Genomic DNA, 23,774 nt, shown 5'->3' with positions numbered 1-23,774 from the left:
CCGGCCCCATAGGTATACTTACAGTAAACTGTACTTATTTGTAATACATTACATACCTACAATGCTTTGAATCCAATCTTGAGGTGTAGATCGCCCTCAAGCCTATGTTTGTGCAAACATTTGCTTGTGTATTTGCGCTGGCTCGTTACTTCCAATGTTGGTTCAAATGCTCTGAATAGATATTTGCTTGCTAATGCTGAGTATACCGTATACGTATTGTGTTCGAAGCTTAGAGGCTACAACAAGCTGTTGCTCTATGATGGAGGAATATGTAGAGACGAAAGCACAAGAATACCCATTTTTTGTTACAAAATAGCCTCTATTATATCAGAATAAGAATAGGTACTACAGTGTTTAGCTTGGTTTACTGTCTGTACGAAACAAAACGAGTTTCCACCTACGCTGCATTTTGATCCTCTTAACTGGGAGGCAGGATCTCTGAAATAATGCAACACTTATGTAATCAGCCCGTCAAGTATTTACCAGACCGTTGTAAAAGCTTTGCGAAGCTTTTAAAAGGTTTTTATTTTGATAAAACGTGGAAATTGTTTTCAGGTTGTAACGTGAACGCAATGAAATACATTGGAAATAAAAGTTCCTACTAATAAATATATCCTATTACTTTTTCTGCCCCATCGGCCATCAGCTCTGCGAGCCCCGAGAGCCTTCTAAAATATCAGTGTGTTGTGTACCTATGATTGATGGCTTGAATTGGCAAATTATGGTATTGGTGAATAAGTTGGTTTCAGACCCCTGCCCACTGCCACTTGATTTGAGTAATTCTGCGGGCTGTGGATCTCCTCATTTCTGATTCGATCACGCAGGGAAACTCCGAGCAAAGCACGCGGAAAGTATACTCTTCAAAATTACAAATTGACATCTATACGCTACTAGCGGCCACCCGCGACTTCGTACGCGTAGATCCCGTTTAACCCCTTAGGGGTGGAGCTTCGTAAAATCCGTTCTTAGTGAGCACCTATATTATGATCTAAAAGGAAATTTGAGACTCCTAACATTTGTAGTTTTTGAGATTTCGTGATGAGTGTATGTGTCAGACAGTGACCTTTCGCTTTTATAAATATAGATTCTGACTTTCCACTGTCGGTCTAAAAATACATCAGTATTTTTACCGAAACCTTTGTTTGACTAAGTAACCACAATGCTTCAGGCATCAATCTTCATGAATAGAATGACTGTGTAAGTACCTTTTAGTCTACCAACATGTAACGTTAAAAGTACATTGTGATAGCTTTCTTTATAATAGCATGACAGAGTAAAGCGTTGTCAGTGTAAATTACTCAAATAAAATCAAAAGATGCAAGATTGTTCTTTACTTGTAATTTTAACTTTCATGAAGTTTTATAATTTTTCGTTCGTTCGTTCTGTTATGACGGGATATTAAAATGTCTTTTTAAAAAACAATTATTTTTTATTAACTGAAATACGTTTACTTTAAACACAGAATTTACTTTGAATATCCGAACTGACTCTATTTTGAATGCCCGAAAGTTAGAGGTCCTTACTGGATGGATGCCCGGTCTGAACTGCGCCTCCGAACTGGAGGTTCAGGCTCGCTGCATCGTGAAAATGCTGACTCTGCAGGTTATGATGGCAATACAGCAGTTTAGCCAACATTTTCAAGGTGTAACAGCCCCCCGTTTAAGATGAAACTTACGCTATTTGCGAAGTTTCAGGATAATATTCTAATTCTTGGAGCAGGTATTTCTGCTAATTCTTGAGCATTTTCCGAATCATTATCATTACTATTAGAGTTATTTCCAACCTTGTAACTAAATTTCGGGCATTTACTAATAAGCTTTTTATAAAATATAAAAATTAAAATTATAAAGATTACAATAGTTACACAATAAGTGAGAATGGGGTAATGCGAATCATATTCAATTAATGGGCTAGGTTCATTTAAAATTTTATCAACATCTGTTACTATCTGGTTATTATCGACAGTTAAAAGTTTTTTCAATTTAACATCAGTTAATTTAAGAGGTTTCGTTTTTTCTTGTAACAATTTAAGCTTTTCTACATTGCAACAGTTATCTTTAATTAAATTAAAATCTGAATATTTTATATTTATTGTAAAATTTAAATTAGATTTAGCAATTAATTCTCTATTCTTGCAAAAGGCAATACATCCAGATTGTAAATTAAGGATGCCTGTACCTGATAATTTAGTCTCTGTAACTTGGGAACCACACTCTACGGTAAGTTTAGTAGGTTCACTTTCAACAAATATCCATCGGTTGCCCTTCAATTCTTGCCAGATGTCTATTTGACCATAAATTAACTTTGATTTACATTGTTGCGGCAATTTATTTACTACTTTTAATAACATTTCAGTTTCACAAATAGGTGTATGTTGTACAGACAAAACGTTTAGATCGCCGCATATATAGACTTGGTTATTTGGTTTAGCGCATTCCCCAATATCTCTGCTACATACATATGTTAACTTATCTCTACTTACAGCTACATAATTACAGAAAGGCACAATCATGGCAAATGTATCTGGATTTTCTTTATTATGTGGTACTGGTATCGGTAAAGGTTTATACAGATTATACTCAATTCCATGAACTAATGGTATTTTAATTACAAAAACAATTTTATTTATAGTGTAATAACAATTTAATTTTGAAACATCTATTAAATTATGAACAGTTTCCAAACTTAGACTTATGGGCAACTCTTGGTATTTTGGTAAATTTCTGACACTATTTATTAACTCATCATAAAATTGTTTTGGTGTAAGAATAGATGGATGAAGAGAGTGACTTTTAGTAAACATTATTGCATTAACCAAATCGTCAATTTTGAATGATAAAGTAAGTAAACTTGAGTATAGTTCATTACAGACTATATCCATTTTGGATTCTATTATTAACTTATTAGAAACTACAGATAGGTTCTTAACACTAGCTGACAAATTTTCAATAGCGTCATTCAAACGTGCTTCATTTACGGTAATGGCTGTTATGGTTTCATTGTAATGCAAAAGTGCCGTACTAGTCATTAAGATGTTGTCCTTAAGTAATGATGCAAGTTTTTTATCATTACGTTGAAGGGTTTGAATGGCGTTACCATATTTAATAGCGTCGTCTTCGTCCATTGTACCGATTATTTGTTTAAAAGCGGTTCCAATTCCGGCGAACCAGGCTGATCTTTTATCGCGATTTGAAATCAAATGTGAGATACAACTATAATCTCGTTTTATGTCACTGAGTCTTGAAACCAGGGGTTGTAATAAACTATTACATTCAATATCTGAAATATAATCATTTTGTTGGCAAAGATACCTAGCAGTTCCCAGGATGGAATTTATATTGTCTATGTGAGGTTTTATATATGCTATGTCTACCGGAACCAAAACGTGAAGGTCATCACTGGTGATTCTAACTGTTCCAATTGGGTCGAAGTAAATTCCTGGATTCTCGTCTATCTGTTGCACTATATCTGAAGCGACAATGGTGAGGCTGATTGAAACCGTTCTGTAATATAATATAAAACTACATGTTATAATTATATAATAGAAGGAGAGAATTAGTTAAGACTAATTCTTATATTAAAATAAAATGCCTTAAGGGCAGTCCTAACTAACTAAGCTTGGGTTTGCAAGCTTCAGTTCGTCGTAGTGATGCTTCACATGTCGACGATTGATAAGTATCGATAAGGTGTTTCCTCCGTGTATTTTTACGACCTTATACGGCTTTCTTTATAATAGCATGACAGAGTAAAGCGTTGTCAGTGTAAATTACTCAAATAAAATCAAAAGATGCAAGATTGTTCTTTACTTGTAATTTTAACTTTCATGAAGTTTTATAATTTTTCGTTCGTTCGTTCTGTTATGACGGGATATTAAAATGTCTTTTTAAAAAACAATTATTTTTTATTAACTGAAATACGTTTACTTTAAACACAGAATTTACTTTGAATATCCGAACTGACTCTATTTTGAATGCCCGAAAGTTAGAGGTCCTTACTGGATGGATGCCCGGTCTGAACTGCGCCTCCGAACTGGAGGTTCAGGCTCGCTGCATCGTGAAAATGCTGACTCTGCAGGTTATGATGGCAATACAGCAGTTTAGCCAACATTTTCAAGGTGTAACAGCCCCCCGTTTAAGATGAAACTTACGCTATTTGCGAAGTTTCAGGATAATATTCTAATTCTTGGAGCAGGTATTTCTGCTAATTCTTGAGCATTTTCCGAATCATTATCATTACTATTAGAGTTATTTCCAACCTTGTAACTAAATTTCGGGCATTTACTAATAAGCTTTTTATAAAATATAAAAATTAAAATTATAAAGATTACAATAGTTACACAATAAGTGAGAATGGGGTAATGCGAATCAAATTCAATTAATGGGCTAGGTTCATTTAAAATTTTATCAACATCTGTTACTATCTGGTTATTATCGACAGTTAAAAGTTTTTTCAATTTAACATCAGTTAATTTAAGAGGTTTCGTTTTTTCTTGTAACAATTTAAGCTTTTCTACATTGCAACAGTTATCTTTAATTAAATTAAAATCTGAATATTTTATATTTATTGTAAAATTTAAATTAGATTTAGCAATTAATTCTCTATTCTTGCAAAAGGCAATACATCCAGATTGTAAATTAAGGATGCCTGTACCTGATAATTTAGTCTCTGTAACTTGGGAACCACACTCTACGGTAAGTTTAGTAGGTTCACTTTCAACAAATATCCATCGGTTGCCCTTCAATTCTTGCCAGATGTCTATTTGACCATAAATTAACTTTGATTTACATTGTTGCGGCAATTTATTTACTACTTTTAATAACATTTCAGTTTCACAAATAGGTGTATGTTGTACAGACAAAACGTTTAGATCGCCGCATATATAGACTTGGTTATTTGGTTTAGCGCATTCCCCAATATCTCTGCTACATACATATGTTAACTTATCTCTACTTACAGCTACATAATTACAGAAAGGCACAATCATGGCAAATGTATCTGGATTTTCTTTATTATGTGGTACTGGTATCGGTAAAGGTTTATACAGATTATACTCAATTCCATGAACTAATGGTATTTTAATTACAAAAACAATTTTATTTATAGTGTAATAACAATTTAATTTTGAAACATCTATTAAATTATGAACAGTTTCCAAACTTAGACTTATGGGCAACTCTTGGTATTTTGGTAAATTTCTGACACTATTTATTAACTCATCATAAAATTGTTTTGGTGTAAGAATAGATGGATGAAGAGAGTGACTTTTAGTAAACATTATTGCATTAACCAAATCGTCAATTTTGAATGATAAAGTAAGTAAACTTGAGTATAGTTCATTACAGACTATATCCATTTTGGATTCTATTATTAACTTATTAGAAACTACAGATAGGTTCTTAACACTAGCTGACAAATTTTCAATAGCGTCATTCAAACGTGCTTCATTTACGGTAATGGCTGTTATGGTTTCATTGTAATGCAAAAGTGCCGTACTAGTCATTAAGATGTTGTCCTTAAGTAATGATGCAAGTTTTTTATCATTACGTTGAAGGGTTTGAATGGCGTTACCATATTTAATAGCGTCGTCTTCGTCCATTGTACCGATTATTTGTTTAAAAGCGGTTCCAATTCCGGCGAACCAGGCTGATCTTTTATCGCGATTTGAAATCAAATGTGAGATACAACTATAATCTCGTTTTATGTCACTGAGTCTTGAAACCAGGGGTTGTAATAAACTATTACATTCAATATCTGAAATATAATCATTTTGTTGGCAAAGATACCTAGCAGTTCCCAGGATGGAATTTATATTGTCTATGTGAGGTTTTATATATGCTATGTCTACCGGAACCAAAACGTGAAGGTCATCACTGGTGATTCTAACTGTTCCAATTGGGTCGAAGTAAATTCCTGGATTCTCGTCTATCTGTTGCACTATATCTGAAGCGACAATGGTGAGGCTGATTGAAACCGTTCTGTAATATAATATAAAACTACATGTTATAATTATATAATAGAAGGAGAGAATTAGTTAAGACTAATTCTTATATTAAAATAAAATGCCTTAAGGGCAGTCCTAACTAACTAAGCTTGGGTTTGCAAGCTTCAGTTCGTCGTAGTGATGCTTCACATGTCGACGATTGATAAGTATCGATAAGGTGTTTCCTCCGTGTATTTTTACGACCTTATACGGCCCTTTCCATATCGGGGCTAAGGCTTTGCCTAGCCGGGGGTGATTTTTAAGGTAAACAAAATCACCAATTTTGTACTTCACTGCACGGACATGTTGATCATAATATGTTTTAGATCTTTCTTTGGAAGATGTTATATTTTCTATTGCTTTTTGGCGGGAAACCTTAAGTCGGTGATGAAGTGTTTTAATATATTCAGGGTATGTGAGGTCTTCTCGTAGATCATATACTGAATCTGGAATGAAGGGTTTGTGCCCAAAAACTAATTCATATGGTGTAAACTTAGTTGTAGAGTGAACTGCACTATTGTAAGAGAGCATGGCTGTATAAACAAATCTATGCCAATTGGTTTCATTATCATTAACATATGATTTAAGGTACTCTTTGAGGGTACTGTGGCTCCGCTCTAGAGCACCTTGTGTTTGTGGATGGTATGGAGCTGACCAAATTTGTTTTATTTTCAGAAATTCACACGTTTTCTTGAAAAGTTCTGCAGTAAAGTTTGTGCCCTGATCAGTTAATATAGACTTTGGAATTCCAAAAAGTGATATGAAATGAACTAGACATTCGCAGGTTTCTATAGCTGTTGCGTTGGAAATGGGGTATGCTATAGAGAATTTTGTTAAATCGTCCTGTAGAGTGAGTATGTATCGTAACTTGTTAAGTCCAGCTTCAGGCAAGGGACCTACTATATCGAGACTAACCCGTTCAAAAGGACGTGTGGATGTTGTTGTTATTTGCATGGGTGCACGATTAATCTGTCTTAAGGCTTTGTTGGATTGACAGGCTGAGCAGTTTTTTACGTAGTGTTCTATGTCTGATTTCATGTTTTTCCAATAATATCTTTCTCTAATTCTATTGAGCATTCTTTCAGTACCAAGGTGTCCGGCAATAGGAATATCATGGTTCTCTTTCATGATCTTTGAGATCTCACTGGGTGTAGGATAAATAATGTTGTTATGGTATATATTTACAGAGACAGAAGTGTTGTTAAAAAGGTATGTTAGCATATTATAAATTTTGACAAAAGAATGTTTTTCAAACGCATTTTTGAAATCTGATATAGCGAATTGTGAAACATGAGCCTCGGATAGTAGTTCAGTTTTTACATTTTCTAATGTTCGGAATATATCGGGGTAAGTTGCTTCGTCAAAGTAATGTACTTTTGTGAAAATGAAATAATATATTTTATTATTACAAGGGATTTTTTGATATCTAAAAAGTTCTTTTTCAGCTGCAACATAGGAGTTTGGATCATCTACTTTGGATAAGATTTCTTGCACATACGGATTTGAGTCATCTAAATCCAATGAAGTGGGGATAAGTATTATTGAACAGTTACTTTTAGTTAAACTTTCATTATGTTCCAAAATGTTTGTGTCAAAAGATTTATTTTTATCTCCAATTGCTTTAAGAAATTGACTGTAGTTACTGTTTTGTACATTATGTTCATTAATATTTATATTTTCTGTTTCAGGTGCGGTAGCGTGAGAAGGTGACGAGACGGGAGAACCGGTATTGGCTGATGGTGGTGGACGAGCGGCAGGACCTGGTGTTTCGACAGGTAAGGTATCAGGTTGTGGAGAGGGAATTTCTAAGACGTCGAAATCAACGTTGAGATCATAACTATGAGGGCTGATTTCAAGGAGTCCGAAATCATCAAGGTTAATGTCGAGCAAAGGATCTTGGGATGGTGCTGGATCATTAAGTGGAGGATCTCGATTACTGGAAGAAGCAGGAGGATCATCGTTGTGAAAATTCTGTGGCTCAGTTGAATGTTGTACAGGATTTACTGGATAGCGGGATAACGCATCAGCGTTACTGTTAACTCTACCCTTTTTATATTCGATCTCATAATCAAACTCTTCGAGTTTAAGTCGCCATCGGACTAATTTTGATCCAGGATCTTTACAATTGAAGAGCCATTTGAGAGGCTTGTGATCCGTTAAAATTTTGAAACGGTGCCCATATAAGTATGGACGGAAGACTTTAGTTCCCCACACGATTGCTAAACATTCTTTCTCCGTTACACTGTAATTACATTCCGCTTTGTTCAAGGTTCGAGACGCATATCGATACCTCTGGGCTCAAAGGTCGTAAAGGACAAAGTACGACTTTTCAGGAGAAGCAAAAAACGTTTTTTTATTTTTTTATTCGACGATAACTTTTTTGTTTTTTGAGCTATTAAATTATGACTTATGAAGAAAGTGCTTAGAATTCACAGCATTTTCCGAAGAGGTATTGAAAAACTGGACTAGAGCTGTATTTACTGAGATAGATTTCCTTTACGCCCTCAAAATTACAATAAAAAGACCTTTACGCCCCTCAAATATTCGTCCTAGGCAAGTTACTCAGGACGTAAGTCTATTTTTATTTCACAAAACTACAAAACTAAGGTAATAAATGACAATTTACATAGTTTTGTAGGTTTTCATGGGTCGTAACGGGACACCCAGGTAAGGTATTATGAAATGGTAAATTGATGATTTAGCTTAAATATTTAATATTTTATGGTATTTCATATGTAATATACCATTTCTTCACATATTTTTTATGAATTATGGTCTTTCGAATGAAATAAAATGATTTTTCGTAGCTTCATAATTTAATGCACACAATTTATGAAACTATTTAAGTAGAAGTTTTGATATCTTCGAACTAGAAGAAACTATTTCCGATATAAAAGCTAATTTAGAAAATAAATATTATGATGCTTTTAAATAAAACTTCATAAATGTCTACTTTATAGGAAAAACCGAAACCAATTTAATTTTATTTATTTATTTAATCATTATTATTGTTTCGAAAAACTACAAATAGCAGATTTAATTCCATAGGGCAGTCTGTCCACCAGTTGACCTTATGATAATGCAGATAGAATAGAATTATTAAGGACAAACGAAAACCAAACTATATTAATTATTTATTATATTATTTAATAAGAATTTAGAATAATTATTATTCTAAATTCTAAATAAATTAAACATGATTAATTCATAGTAGCTTAAAATTATGTCATTGTACTTGGTATAAAAGTAGAAAAGTTAGGTAAGTAAGATTACAAGTAGGAAGACTTTCATTCCAGTAAAGTACATCCACTTACTTTACTCCTACATAATACCGTTTTTAAAAGCCAATTATTTTTAATATAAAAATATAACTTCGAAAAAAACTGCATTCACGCTTTTTAGTAGATGAAGTCTCAACATATATTTTCCCATGTTGTGTAAATATTTTTCCTACTAGTTATTCTTTATTAGCTGATCCAAATAACTTGAGAAGCTATACTAATTTATTATAACTGTAACAGTCAAAACTCAAAAGTGGTTTTGACCAAGGGCGTTAGTCAATTTTACTAGGAAATCATTAAAAATAATTGTAAAGTGTAGTATTTGTGTGATTTGTGCATACAAAATAATGACACCTAAGGTGTAGGTGACTTTTTTTTTTCATAATATTTTTAACAAATGTAGCTTTTTCATTTTTTCAATTTTTATGATGACTATCCTAACTTAATTAGGTAATACGTAATTTTTTATCATGTTTTTATTTTCTTAAATCATCTTTTAATAATTATCTTATACCTGATAAATACCTAGTTTCTTCAAATATGAGAAAAAATAAAAAGCAACATTACTATACCCGATGTGGGTAGATGTCATCATTTTATATGTACAAATCACATAAATGTTACACTCTAAAATAGTTTTATTATATATTTTTGTTGATTTTTTAGGTTCTTTCATTTGTTCCAAACGCACATACCTAAATACTATAAGAAACGTCTATAAAATTTACCTTCACAGTTATTTTAATATCCTCACTGTGTAGATTTTTAAAATATTTGTTTAGATAATCTAAGGGCGTAAAGGACAAATTATTTAGACTTGGGTATGAAAATGTAAGGTTGTATAGGACAAAAGATATACTACATGTACATTATACGCCCAAAAATTTGTGTTTACTTGTTCTTTACTACCATGGAAACTGTACTAAAAAATCAAATGGTATTTACATCCCAATTTTCACGATGAATTCTGTTTAGCTTATCAAATATGATGGGTCGTAAAGGCACTTTTTTTGGGAATTTCGACAAACTAAATATACAGATCGATAGAGAATTAAATTCTGAGTAAAACTGTATAAATAACTCATTTTCGGTATTTTGTCCTTTACGACCTTTGAGCCCAGAGGTATCGATATGCTACTGGTTGATCCTTTCCAATGGGACCTTGGGACAGGATTGCGGAGATCGCGTGGTTGGATGCATCACAGGTAAGGTTAAATGGCTGACTAAAATCTGGATAGGATAAGATAGGAGCAGTGGTAAGTTTTTGCTTCAGTTCATCGAAAGCAAGTTGTTGAGGATTTTCCCATATAAAAGGTTCGTCTTTCTTTAATAAAGAAGTTTAGTAAGTGGTTTGGCAATCTTTGAAAATTCTGGAATAAATCTTCTATAATAAGAAACGAGCCCGAGGAAGGATATGACATCTTTTGGGGATTCAGGAATGGGGAATTCAGTAACTGCTTTAATCTTGTCTGGATTCGGTTTGACACCTTCATTTGTTATTACATGACCAAGATAAGTGACTTCCTTTCTGAGGAACTCACACTTATCTGGTTGTAGTTTTAAATTGAATTTCCGAAGTTTGTGGAATACTGACGCTAAATTATTTACGTGTGAGTTTAAATCTGGTAAATAAATGACAATATCATCAAGGTAAACGAAGCATTGTATACCATTGAGTCCGGATAGGGCGGTATTCATTAATCGCTGAAAGGTTGAAGGTGCGTTTTTGAGGCCGAAGGGCATTCTGGTGAACTCGTAATGCCCTTGAGGAATATTGAATGCTGTTTTGGGCGCATCGTTTTCATTTAATTTAATTTGATGGAAACCTGAGGCTAGGTCTAAGGTTGAGAAATATTTGCTATTTCCAAGTTGATCTAATATTTCTGTCTACTCACGGACATTGCCCGCGGGCGGCGTGACCGGAGGGAGCGGCGAGCGTTCGGCGAACGAACGAGCAATGTTCGGTTCGCGAGCGAACATCGAAGAAGACGATCCTGACGCACTCTCTTCAACGACTTTGCACAAAACGGTCTCGATAACATTGTTAATTATTTATACCGAATAGACAACTAATTGTATACAGTCCACTCTTTCATTTAATTAACTTCTACTACACTCACTATCGAAGTAACATATTGGTCCATCTACCGGAAAACTGAATCCCGCTGAAGAAACGACTGCGGTATCGAACTTTGACCCCGCGACACGTCCGCCGATCTATTGCGCCGTGTCACCATCGCTATCCGAGGAGTTGAAGATCAGAGTCACCTGTGGAATTTCTGCATAAGGATACGGGTGTTTTGTGAGTTCTTTCCAATTTATCCCTCATTTACATCTTTTCCTAAATTCCGTTACTTAATTCTTGCATAAGTCCAATTCACAACACTTTTCTTGCTTTTTATTTGAGTTGGCGCAAGCTAATTAATTCGCACGTCATTCCTTTCCGCTAGCGGTGCCCGTACTGCCGCCACTAGTTTTTGTCAATAATTATAAGCGCACGGGCCAGTTTCGTAGATATTACTATACTTATAGATACATCGCTACCGTTAGACTGCATCAGCTGAGCGCCTATTCATACGAATAACATTAATTTACGCACGATCTTTATTTACGTCCGCACCAATTAGATTTTTTCATAGGCCCTTAATTATTTTTCCTACCCACAATGGCTGAAAAATTAATTAAACAGCGCGGCTCCGTAAAGGCTAAGCTTACTAGTTTCAGCAATTACATGACAGTTATAAAAAGCTGCAAACAACTCTCGGACCTACAGGCTCTCGAACTTGAAGGTCGATTTAATAAATTTGAAAGCTTACATGATGAATTTAATGATTTACAGACCGACATTGAGCTGCTATCAGACAATCCAGAGGAGGCCTATGCCGAGCGCTTCAAATTCGAAGACACCTTTTATCCGCTGGTTGCACAGGCGCGAAAGCTCCTGGAGGCCAGTCAGCAACTTCAGAACAAGCTTTCTGCAGGTTCCGTATCAGGCTCCGAGGTATCAGGTGGGGCGAAAAGCAATTTTATACGTTTACCTAAAATAGACCTACCTCATTTTGATGGAAGTTATCAGTGTTGGCTGGAATTTAGAGACACCTTTCTCTCCTTAATCCATAACAACAATAGTATCGATAACATAAGCAAGTTCCATTACTTGCGTGCGTCCCTAGGGGGAGCAGCCGCCGAAATTATTAAAAATATTGATTTTAATAGCGATAATTATATAATGGCATGGGAACTATTATGCGATCGATACAACAATAGTCGCCTTTTGATAAACAACCATATTCAGGCATTATTTAACGCTCAGTCCATTAGCAATGAGTCTAGTATTGCTTTGCGCCAACTAATTGACGTTATAAATAAAAATATAAGGGCGTTAAAAGCGCTGCGTGAACCCACTCAATATTGGGACACGCTCATTATTTATTTAATGGCTCTAAAACTAGATTCTATCACGTTTAGAAATTGGGAGGAGTATCGCAACACTCTGCCTCATTCACCAACACTAGTTCAGTTTTGCACATTTATTAACAATAAAGCCGACTTACTTGAAACAATAGAAGACAATAAAAAATCAAATACAACACAAATCTCAGAAACAAACAAATCAAAAAGCCTTATTATAACATCTAATCAACACAATATAAGTAATAATAGTAATATGCAAAATAAAAATAAAATTATTTGTCCATTATGTTCACATAATCATTTTCTTTACTCATGTGATTCTTTTAGAAGTCTTACTGTAGAAAATAGACTACAAAAGGCAAAATATCTCGGGGTATGCATGAACTGTTTACGGGAAGGCCACGTAGAAAAGCGCTGTAGGTTTTCATGCTGCAAATATTGCAAGGATAAGCACAACACTTTACTTCATTTAGACCAATCCAACAATAAAGTAGAACGTCATCCAATGCCTACTACTAGTAACAATGTTTCGTTTTCTGCAGATATACTACCTAATTCTCAAAGTCATATCTTGCTTTCCACAGCTGTGGTGAGAGTGGTGAGCGACAAAGGTCAAAGGTACAGCGCCAGAGTCCTGCTCGACAACGGTAGTACAGCTCACTTTGTCACTGACGCCGTGTGTACCAAGCTCGGATTGTCCCGAGTTGGCAACAGTTCCAAGGTTACAGGTATTAACAATATAACTAGTACTAGTACACAGTCTTGTAACCTCACCATCGAATCAATGCATAATGAGTACTCAGTTAAAATTAATTGCCACATTTTGCCTGAAATAACTAAAAAATTGCCAGCATCCTACATAAATATAAATTGCATACCAATTCCTACAGGACTAATTTTAGCGGACCCATCATTTAACATTCCAACAGATATAGATATTCTGCTAGGAGCTGAAATATTTTGGGATGTAATTCAGAGCAATCACATAAATTTAGGAAAAAACTTGCCAAAATTATGCGAAACGAAATTAGGATGGTTAATTTCTGGTTCCGTACCTACTAATAATAATTTAAACGTTAATTATTCACATTTTTGTAATTTTTCAAAAACAGACAGCATTGAATTATCAAAATTTTGGGAGCTAGATTCAATTTCTCCTAAACATTGTCTTTCTTTGGATGAACGCGCGTGCGAAGAAAGTTTCACGTTAAATACCAAACGTAGTCCGGACGGTCAGTTTATTGTTACCATGCCGCTCAGTGCGGATCCCGGCGTTCTCGGTGACTCATACGCTATGGCTAAACGTAGGTTTTTAACTTTAGAGAAACGTTTCGAGCGCGATGCTACATTTAAACGTATGTACATGGATTTCATGGATGAGTACGAATTTTTGGGTCACATGACGGAGGACACAAACTTATCAAACGGTGATCGGGATAAAATTAGTTATTTCTTGCCCCACCATGGCGTATTACGAGAATCTAGCAAAACAACGAAGCTGCGAGTAGTTTTTGATGCGTCTGCTAAGTCTACGTCAGGCGTATCACTCAACGACATTCAATACGTCGGTCCAACTGTACAGAATGATTTATTTTCAATTTTAATTAGGTTCAGGCAACACAAATATATAATTTCTGGAGATGTTGAGAAGATGTATCGAGCAATTTTACTAGATCCTAAGCAACGCTCCCTACAACGTATCTTATTTAGAGGGAATCCCTCCGAGCCGCTTAAAACTTACACGTTAAATACGGTCACCTACGGGACGGCGTCGGCACCTTATCTCGCGACCAAGTGTCTTGTGAGCCTCGCTGACGTCACGAATAATGAACAAGTCAAACGTAGTATACAGCATGATTTTTACGTCGATGATTTATTGACTGGGTCGGACACTATTCGTGGGACAGTTGAACTTTGTCAGGAAATAAAAGCAATATTGGCTTCGGCAAAGCTAAACTTAAGAAAATGGCAATCTAATAGTCCTGATATTTTGAAGGAGGTCGTAGATATTGAAGACAATTGCAACCTTGACTTAGATTTGTCAGATGATTATTCATCGAAAACTTTAGGTTTGTTATGGATTTGTAGGCAAGATGTTCTATCATTTTCCATAAACATTGAAACTCCTACGGACGTAACAAAAAGGCATATTCTATCGGTAATAAGTCAGATTTTTGATCCGCTGGGTTTAATTGGACCCTGTGTTGTCGAAGCAAAAATAGTCATACAGAAACTATGGTTAAATAAGTGCGATTGGGACGATACCATACCTCAGGATATAGCATATCAATGGTGTTCATTTGTGGATACATTGAAATGTTTGAATTCTCTGCGCATTCCGCGATGGTTTTCATGTGATAATTTCATAAGTCACGAGATACACGTGTTTACAGACAGCAGTGAAATGGCATATGGCGCTTGTTTATACATACGATCTATAGATAGCTCGAATGCAGTCACGATACGTTTATTGACTTCTAAGAATCGTATAGCCCCCATAAAACCCACAACAATGCCAAGACTCGAACTATGTGGAGCACTTTTAGGCGCAAGACTGTGTACTAAGGTAAGGGAATCCCTTACTTCAATGATTAGCCGCTGCATATTTTGGTGCGATTCGACGATTGTGCTGGGTTGGCTATCCAGTTCGCCTACTGATCTAAAACCTTTTGTAAGACATCGTGTCAATGAAATACAAGACACCACTTTAGGGTCAAAATGGAACTATGTGCCAACAAAGGACAATCCCGCGGACCTTGTTTCTCGAGGGGTGAAGGCTGATAATATCAGCGATTCCAAATTATGGTGGTCGGGACCTGCATTCTTATCACAAGATGAATGCTATTGGCCGAAGTTGTCCAAGTGTATCGAGAAACAGGATCTGCCAGAGTTGATTTGTAATCTTGTAAACGAATCAAATAATCAAATTCCTGACTTGATTAATCACACTATAATACAAAAATTAATACACAAATATTCTAATTTTAATTATTTACAAAGAATCTTAGCCTACCTTAAACGATATATGTACAACTTAAACAATAAAAATAATAAATTACAAGGTTGTCTGACAAATCAGGAAATTGAATCATCTTTGAAATGCATTATACGTACAGCTCAATATGAAATGTTTCAGAATGAATATCTGATTCTGAAATCCGGGAATACGTTGCCTTCTAAAAATCGATTAATATCCTTATCTCCTTTTTTAGATTCCGACGACATCATTCGCGTCGGCGGTAGATTGGATAATTCGCCTTATGATTACAACACAAAGCATCCGATGCTTTTATGTAGCAAGCATCACTTGACAAAAATTTTGTTTCAAACAACTCACAAAAAATTACTACACTCTGGCCCTCAATTACTATTAGCAAACATACGTCAGAAATATTGGCCGTTAGGAGGTAGAAACCTGTCAAGAGCCACAGTGCAAAAATGTACAGTGTGTTTTAGACATAAAGCACAGAATATACAACCCATTATGGGACAGCTTCCTAATTCACGTAGTAACCTTGAATATCCATTTTTAAATTCCAGTGTCGACTATGCCGGTCCGATACTTATTGCTGATCGAAAGGGTAGAGGATGTAGACTTATAAAAACGTATATTTGCATTTTTGTCTGCCTAGCTGTTAAAGCCGTTCACCTGGAGCTTGTCTCGGACCTCACCAAGGAAGCATACATGGCCGCTTTAAATCGTTTTATCGCGCGCCGTGGCAAGCCTCGTAGTATATTGTCTGATAACGGCACTACCTTTGTCGGTTCTTGCAATCAATTGCGTCACTTTTTGCAAACTTCAAATATTGAATATGACATTGCACTGGAAGGAATCGATTTTAATTTTGTACCTGCTTATTCCCCTCATTTTAATGGCGTTGCTGAGGCCGCAGTTCGCTCAACCAAGCATCATTTAAAGCGACTTCTAACGTTAACTCACTTCACGTTCGAAGAAATGGTTACGTGCCTAACTCAAATAGAGGCCATTCTAAATTCCCGACCTCTCACTCCTCTTTCACCTGAACCTCTTGATTTCTCTGCCCTAACTCCTTCACATTTCTTAATTGGAAGGTCACTCACATCCGTTCCACATCCACAGGTGACTGACAACGGCAACATTACCAGATTGGAGCGATTCCAAAGAGTGGAGTTCATAAGACAACATTTCTGGAAGAGATTTAACACAGAATATATATCTTTGCTACAGCAGAAAACAAAATGGTCCACATCCAAAGGGAACATCACTGTGGGGAGCCTGGTTCTGGTGAAGGATAAGGCGCTGCCACCTCTCTGTTGGCTGCTGGGTCGCGTCGTGCAGACCTACCCGGGCTCCGATGGCGTGGTGAGGGTCGCCGAACTGAAGACAAAGAAGGGGACTATCCGCCGTGGCTTCAACAATATATGCCCTCTACCAATTTCTTGAAGTTTCCACTTCAACCCGGGGAGCATGTCTACTCACGGACATTGCCCGCGGGCGGCGTGACCGGAGGGAGCGGCGAGCGTTCGGCGAACGAACGAGCAATGTTCGGTTCGCGAGCGAACATCGAAGAAGACGATCCTGACGCACTCTCTTCAACGACTTTGCACAAAACGGTCTCGATAACATTGTTAATTATTTATACCGAATAGACAACTAATTGTATACAGTCCACTCTTTCATTTAATTAACTTCTACTACACTCACTATCGAAGTAACAATTTCATTAATTTGAGGTAGGGGATATGTATCACCAATGGTAATATCGTTCAATTTTCTATAATCGACAACGACGCGCCATTTGCGTTGTCCGGATGCATCGAGCTTTTTGGGGACCACCCATATAGGGGATGACCATGGAGAATTGGAAGGTTTGATGATTCCATCATTGAGCATCTTATTGATTTGAGTATCAACTTCTGATTTGTGACATTCTGGGAATCTGTACGATTTGACGTGAATAGGATTTTGAGAAGTTGTCGTGATATCATGTTTTATAGCGTCAGTATAGGTGAGTTTTTCGTTAGGAAGATGAAAAATATCTGAATACGTAGAGCAGATTTCATGAAGAGCTTCAATTTCTTCTTTATTCATATGAGATGTACGGAGGAGTTGTAGAACTTTTTGAGTCCGTTCGAAACAGTCATAGGAATTAGAGAATTGAGAATTAATTGGTTTGACATTGTCTTTGATAGGTTCTTCCAAGGGAGTAAGTTTTAGTTTCAGGTTCGAGTTAACGGTTGTTGGGTTTTCGGATGTATTCAAAATTGAAATATTGATTCTGTGATTTTGTTTTACTTTTGTTACACAATTTGCAACAAACAATTGGTCAGAAATATGTTGGTCAAGAACAAGTCCTTCTTTTACATCTGGATTTAATACGGAACATTCAATGACGGTTTCTGATCGTGGTGGAATCACGTACACGGGGTCATTGAAGTAAAGATTCAAATTGAATTGATTGATCATAAGGATATTTTTGTTGTAATTAATATTACATTTTAAATTGCTGAGGAAATCGTTTCCAATGATTCCATCGTAGGGGAGGTGAATATCTTTAACTATGTGGAATTTGTAATTAATATAATTACAAGGGATTTTATCAGACAAATAAAGAGTTAAATTTAGATGTCCAAGAGTTGGAGTTGGTTTTTCTACAGGATCAATTCCTTTGATCTGAATAGGTTCTCTGATTATTTTGGGTCGATTTAGAATTGAAGTTCTTTTCAAAAGACTGATGGAAGAACCTGAGTCAACTAGTAGACATAGAGGTATATCAGATACTGATGTTTGGATTAGCACATGTGGTAACGATTTTTTTGTAGGATCAGTTAGGATTTCGTAGACTTCTTTGTTTGTATCCTTACAGGATTTAGGAATTGTGGGTATATACTTTTCTGTTTTGATATTTGAATGGACACTTGTTTGGGGCTGGTTACCCGTGTGGTCCTGGATTTTGGAGAATTGGACACTTGCTTGGGGCTGGTTACCCGTGTGGTCCTGGATTTTGGAGGATTGGACACTTGCTTGGGGCTGGTTACCCGTGTGGTCCTGGATTTTGGAGGATTGGACACTTACTTGGGGCTGGTTACCCGTGTGGTCCTGGATTTTTGTATGATTGATGGTGCCATTGATAGAAAGGGGTCGCGCTAAGGTCGTAAATTTGGGCTGCACGAGACACCTGCGTGAGCCCACTACTCGTTTAAATGATTTGTTGGGATTTGGTCATCGTCTTCGGGCTGTTGAATTGTTGTGTCCTCATAAATATAGGGTTGAAATTCAGGATCAGGATATTCGGAATTTTCAACGCAATGAACGCGTGCTGGTTGAGACGTTCTAGATCTCTGGTTCTGATTAAAGCTTGGACGACTGGAATTTTGCGTCGGATTTTGAGAAAACTTGAAGCGGTTGTTATTGTATTCTCTCCTTCGACAGTTTTCAATTGTGTGACCTTGGTTTTTGCAATATCTGCAGAAATTTGGGTTTTGGTTAGGATTTTGATTGGGATTTTGAATATTATTTATTGTGGGTCTAAATAAATTATTTCCCGTATTGTTAAATCGGGGACGTGGTGATGGCCCGGCCACAGGAGCAGGATTATGGCGGGTCATCAATTTTTGGATCTTTTCTTCTGAAATGGCTAGGTTTACGGCTTCATTTAATGTTGCGGGTTCTTTCATTCTGATAATATTTGGGTGTTAATCCCAAAAGGAAGGTATGGAGAGCTAAATCTTCCATTGCAGCGATTTTTCCGACTAATTCTTTTGATTTTTTATTGGATAATGTGATTTCTGTTAATAATTTTGAAAGGCAAGTTTCAATCCGTAACCCGAATTGATTAACGGGCTCAGAATTTGACTGCCTACATTCCTGTAATTCAGCAAGGAGGTGAGTGTAATGTTTCTTTTCTCCGAATTGGGTTTTCAGGAATTCACTGAGCTGGTCCCAACTGTCGAAGTCTTTTATAGAGCAAGCTATCTCAGCCTTGCCTTCGAGCTGGCTCAATATATATTTAAATAAAATCGGCTTTTGTGTTGAATGTGCGAGAGAATTGGCATTATTGCAGTTACTTAGAAATGAATTTAGGTTTTCGCGTTTTCCATCGAATGGTTTAATAAATTTGAACAAAACTGATATGTCTAATTTCTCCTCTGACGTTTCGGTTTCTGGTTTTGGCGGCATTTTTAATTTAATGTATTACTGAATTGATGAATATTATTTATGAAATATTTTAACTTGCTGAAAACAATGAACACGACAAAAAATAATATAAGAATAATTGAATGATTACGTAAAATTCACGAGGAAAATCTGTAATAAAAACCGACACACAAACAAAATAAATTTACGAAGAGACCCTGTATAAAAATATTGAATAATTTAGCCACCTGGTTTGAAGACACTGCGAGCGGCGAGTACAGCGATAACGAAGGTATGTGGATGCGTGGGCGCCGGACGAGGCGACGCTTGTTTTGACTAACACTTACTTACAGGAACAGATATTAATTAAGTACAAAGCTTAATTTAATATATTGTTACTCTAATGAATAATGTTAATGCTATGATAATAGTTATTTTTCTAAAATTATTCACTGGATGTTGTTGAATTTATCACTGAATTAGATCTTGAACCGACGTAAATAAAAAGTTGTTTTAACTCACAGGATGATGCACTTCATTTTACGATGCACTAAACGGGATTCGAAGTGTTGACCTTGGAACTTGAACACTGTAGTTGAACTCGTTGACACTGGACACGTAGACACGACTTGCAGAGCAGGATACAGCGGGATATAGAAGAGCGATGCGCGACCACTGGAGAGCCGGGATAATTTCGGCTTTGGATGAACCGGGATACTTCCGGCCTCTGGATGATGATGAGTCCAAACCGGGATGACGACGATGATGACGACGATGATGATGATGACGGACACTGGGCTATGATAATTCGGGTGATGACGATGTTGGATGCGTGGCACTGCTGATTATTTTTGCACACTTGGAGACGTCCTTGAGATGTACTTTTACATCCCTTCTCGCTGACACCAATGTTATGACGGGATATTAAAATGTCTTTTTAAAAAACAATTATTTTTTATTAACTGAAATACGTTTACTTTAAACACAGAATTTACTTTGAATATCCGAACTGACTCTATTTTGAATGCCCGAAAGTTAGAGGTCCTTACTGGATGGATGCCCGGTCTGAACTGCGCCTCCGAACTGGAGGTTCAGGCTCGCTGCATCGTGAAAATGCTGACTCTGCAGGTTATGATGGCAATACAGCAGTTTAGCCAACATTTTCAAGGTGTAACAGTTCGTTCGTTTCAGCCAAATGACGTCCACTGCTGGACAAAGGCCTCCTCCAAGGTTTTCCACAATGCACGGTCCTGCGCTGCCCGCATCCAGGCTCTTCCCGCGACCTTTACTAGATCGTCGGTCTACCTAGTAGGAGGCCTGCCCACGCTACGTCTTCCAGCCCGTGGTCGCCACTCAAGAACTTTTCTGCCCCAACGGCCATCGTCTCTACGAGCTATGTGCCCCCGCCCACTGCCACTTGATTTTAGCAATTCTGCGAGCTATGTCGATCACTTTGGTTCTCCTGCGGATCTCCTCATTTCTGATTCGATCACGCAGGGAAACTCCAAGCATGGCCCGCTCCATCACGGGGTGGAAACGCCATAGAGTTTGACAGCTCCTTATAGAGTGAATTTTTTTGACAGTTCCGAGAGGAAGTGACTTTTTTTATAGTTGTCCTTTATGCGACAATGGCAATGGTCTTTTGCGTGTCTGGAATCAAGTTAGTAAACATTTTCGAATTACAACTTCAACTTTTATTTATAAATTATTTTATTGAATCTATTTGCATTCTATAAATGAAATGTTTATTTAAAAGTATATTAATTCAAAGTCGTAATTTTCACTTTAATCAATTTAGTTCCGTCTCAAGTCTACAACTGTGACATTATTAAAAAAAAAAAACGTCAAAAATTTTCATCGAAAAAACGTGTTTTTCTTTAAACAAATTTTATCTATAATCAATAATTTCTCAATCAATATTAATAAGAACTACATGTGCATGGATTGCCAGTTGGATTGATGTTTGTTAAGAAGAAATTTCTCTCAAGTAAGATATCCACTCGAGAAAGGTTATTGCAGCTTGCAGCAACATCATGTTTTATCAAGTATTGAACCACACAAAGGATTAAATCTTCATTACAATATCATTCATAACTCCATTTAAATCAATGGAAACTAAATATGGATCGTTTCATGGAGTAACAACATACTTTGGAGTTTGGACCCAAAATACAATACACGTAGGTACATTGCAGGCATAGATTGCAGGACACAGTGAATGATGATACGTGTTTTATACAGTGAATCTAAGTACCTATTTGTTTCAGGTTAATATCGAACTTATAAGGTGTTAAGTTGCAATTACAATAAAAGTGCTTGCTATGGAATCACCGGTGCTGATCATTATTGTCAACTGTTACTTAAAATCCAGATGAACCAACCTTTACTTCCTATTCAAATAAGTTTAGAAGAAACCTATATAAGCAATAAAACCAGACCAAGAATGCTTGATTACAAACGATGAACTCATTTCATTTGCAAGTTATGCCATGACATAAATGCATTAAATTAGGAAGATTTGTATTAGATGAATATTAACTTCTGTTGATAAGAACATTTTTGGTAAGTACCTTTAAAATTTAAAACACCCTCAAAATGATTCTAACACTATCCTCTGACGCTTTTCGACTAGGATCAAATAAAAGTTAATTATTTAATTACAGATTGGTGGAATCCAGATTCTGTGAATGTACATGTAATTGATTGACAAGTACACATTTGACAAGGTAAATTAATTTTATTTAACAAAGTAGTGCAAATCTAGAAACAAAACAGACAGTAAGATAGGTATGGTAGATAAGACAGATCACTTGTTCATCTGCTGTACTCTTTATAATATTAGTGTAGAATGTAGATGATGTAGGAGATTACAGTCTTACGGTGACATGCGCATCTTTTTGCTCTTAATTTACAAATATTTTATATATTTTACAGGTGGTGAGAAACGTGTAGATCTGGCCTGCTTACAGTGGCTATTGGATTGGACAGAACCAAAGTGAGAGTGAACGTGTGAATTTATGGAGAACATTAAAAACTATTTTACTATAAGTCATAACGCAACTTATTTTGTATGAGTTACATACAAATGTCAAGCCGTGAGTACATTATGTAAAAACTAAAACAATGTACCTACTGTAATCATAACAGTAACTGTAATCTTTTAAAATCCAATAGTTTTAATGCTTATTGATTTTCGTAAACAAAATATTTCATGTTATATTTCATCAATAAAGTTTCATTTGATACTTCAATAGTTTTATTTTTAACCGCAATACATGAAAAGGAACGGATCATAAAAAAGTATGACAGGTATATTTAATCTGTGGGCGGCAGACGCCATATTGTATTCAGCGCCACCTACTGGACAATCTAGCTCGGTACCAGTTTGTTTATCGTTTAACCAATACTAGGGCCGTTTCCTATCTGTCTTTAGACATACTCTCTAATCTGTGCGCTCCATCGCCCTTTGGGTGACCTTGAGCCTTCTTATGAGGCCCATAGTAAGCGACCACGTTTCAGATCCATTTATATCAGTTTATAATTTTATTCATAAGTATTTGACTGCTAAAATGGTGGTTTGTAATAAAGAACCTCTTTCTTTTTTGAAGTCGGTTAAAAAGGTAATATTACTGCTCGATTTTGACTTTGGTATAATGAAAGACCGTTTAGTATGAAATTGTTGTAACAAGTGGTTCAAATTGCTCGTCGTCATTGTTCGCTCGCGAACCGAACATTGCTCGTTCGTTCTCAAACATTTGCCGCGCACTCCGGTCTTGGCTAAAGATCTGAGTCCGTGCGTAGATAGCTAATATAACGAGTAAAATGCCATACTTTAAACTTTAGGCTAATCGAACCACAGAGATATCGGTCTCTCTGAATGAAAATAAAAAAAGTGATTTATTGAAAGTCGAAACGTCATATCCAGTGGCTTATTCAGTACAGCGTCCAGGCTATCACGAGCCCTGAATTAAAAATAAGCCAC

At 36.2% G+C, this 23,774-nt stretch overlaps 1 protein-coding gene and 2 long non-coding RNA genes across 4 annotated transcripts in view; all 3 read left to right on the top strand.

Annotated features, from left to right (window-relative positions):
- Nucleotides 1-23,774, top strand: part of LOC135074673 (uncharacterized) — a 127,164-nt gene that overhangs the window by 49,128 nt on the left and 54,262 nt on the right. The gene's annotated exons all lie outside the window — the stretch shown is intronic.
- LOC135074647 (uncharacterized) lies at nucleotides 11,559-17,367 on the top strand. 2 transcript variants are annotated; one of them, XM_063969012.1, is made up of 3 exons: nucleotides 11,559-12,269; nucleotides 13,260-13,322; nucleotides 16,883-17,367. In XM_063969012.1, the coding sequence occupies exons 1-3, from the start codon at nucleotides 11,927-11,929 to the stop codon at nucleotides 16,948-16,950; spliced, it is 474 nt and encodes a 157-aa protein (XP_063825082.1). In that variant the 5' UTR covers nucleotides 11,559-11,926; the 3' UTR covers nucleotides 16,951-17,367. The 2 variants fall into 2 exon arrangements, with proteins under 2 accessions (XP_063825082.1, XP_063825083.1); XM_063969013.1 differs by having other exon boundaries at nucleotides 16,775-17,367.
- LOC135074670 (uncharacterized) lies at nucleotides 21,704-22,921 on the top strand. The gene is made up of 4 exons (XR_010257870.1): nucleotides 21,704-21,972; nucleotides 22,060-22,354; nucleotides 22,456-22,518; nucleotides 22,727-22,921. It is a non-coding gene; the product is annotated as an uncharacterized LOC135074670 (long non-coding RNA).

Source organism: Ostrinia nubilalis, chromosome 9 (assembly GCF_963855985.1).
Source record: "Ostrinia nubilalis chromosome 9, ilOstNubi1.1, whole genome shotgun sequence".
In the NCBI taxonomy this organism is placed as follows: domain Eukaryota; kingdom Metazoa; phylum Arthropoda; class Insecta; order Lepidoptera; family Crambidae; genus Ostrinia; species Ostrinia nubilalis.
This window is presented reverse-complemented; position numbering and strand designations above follow the sequence as displayed.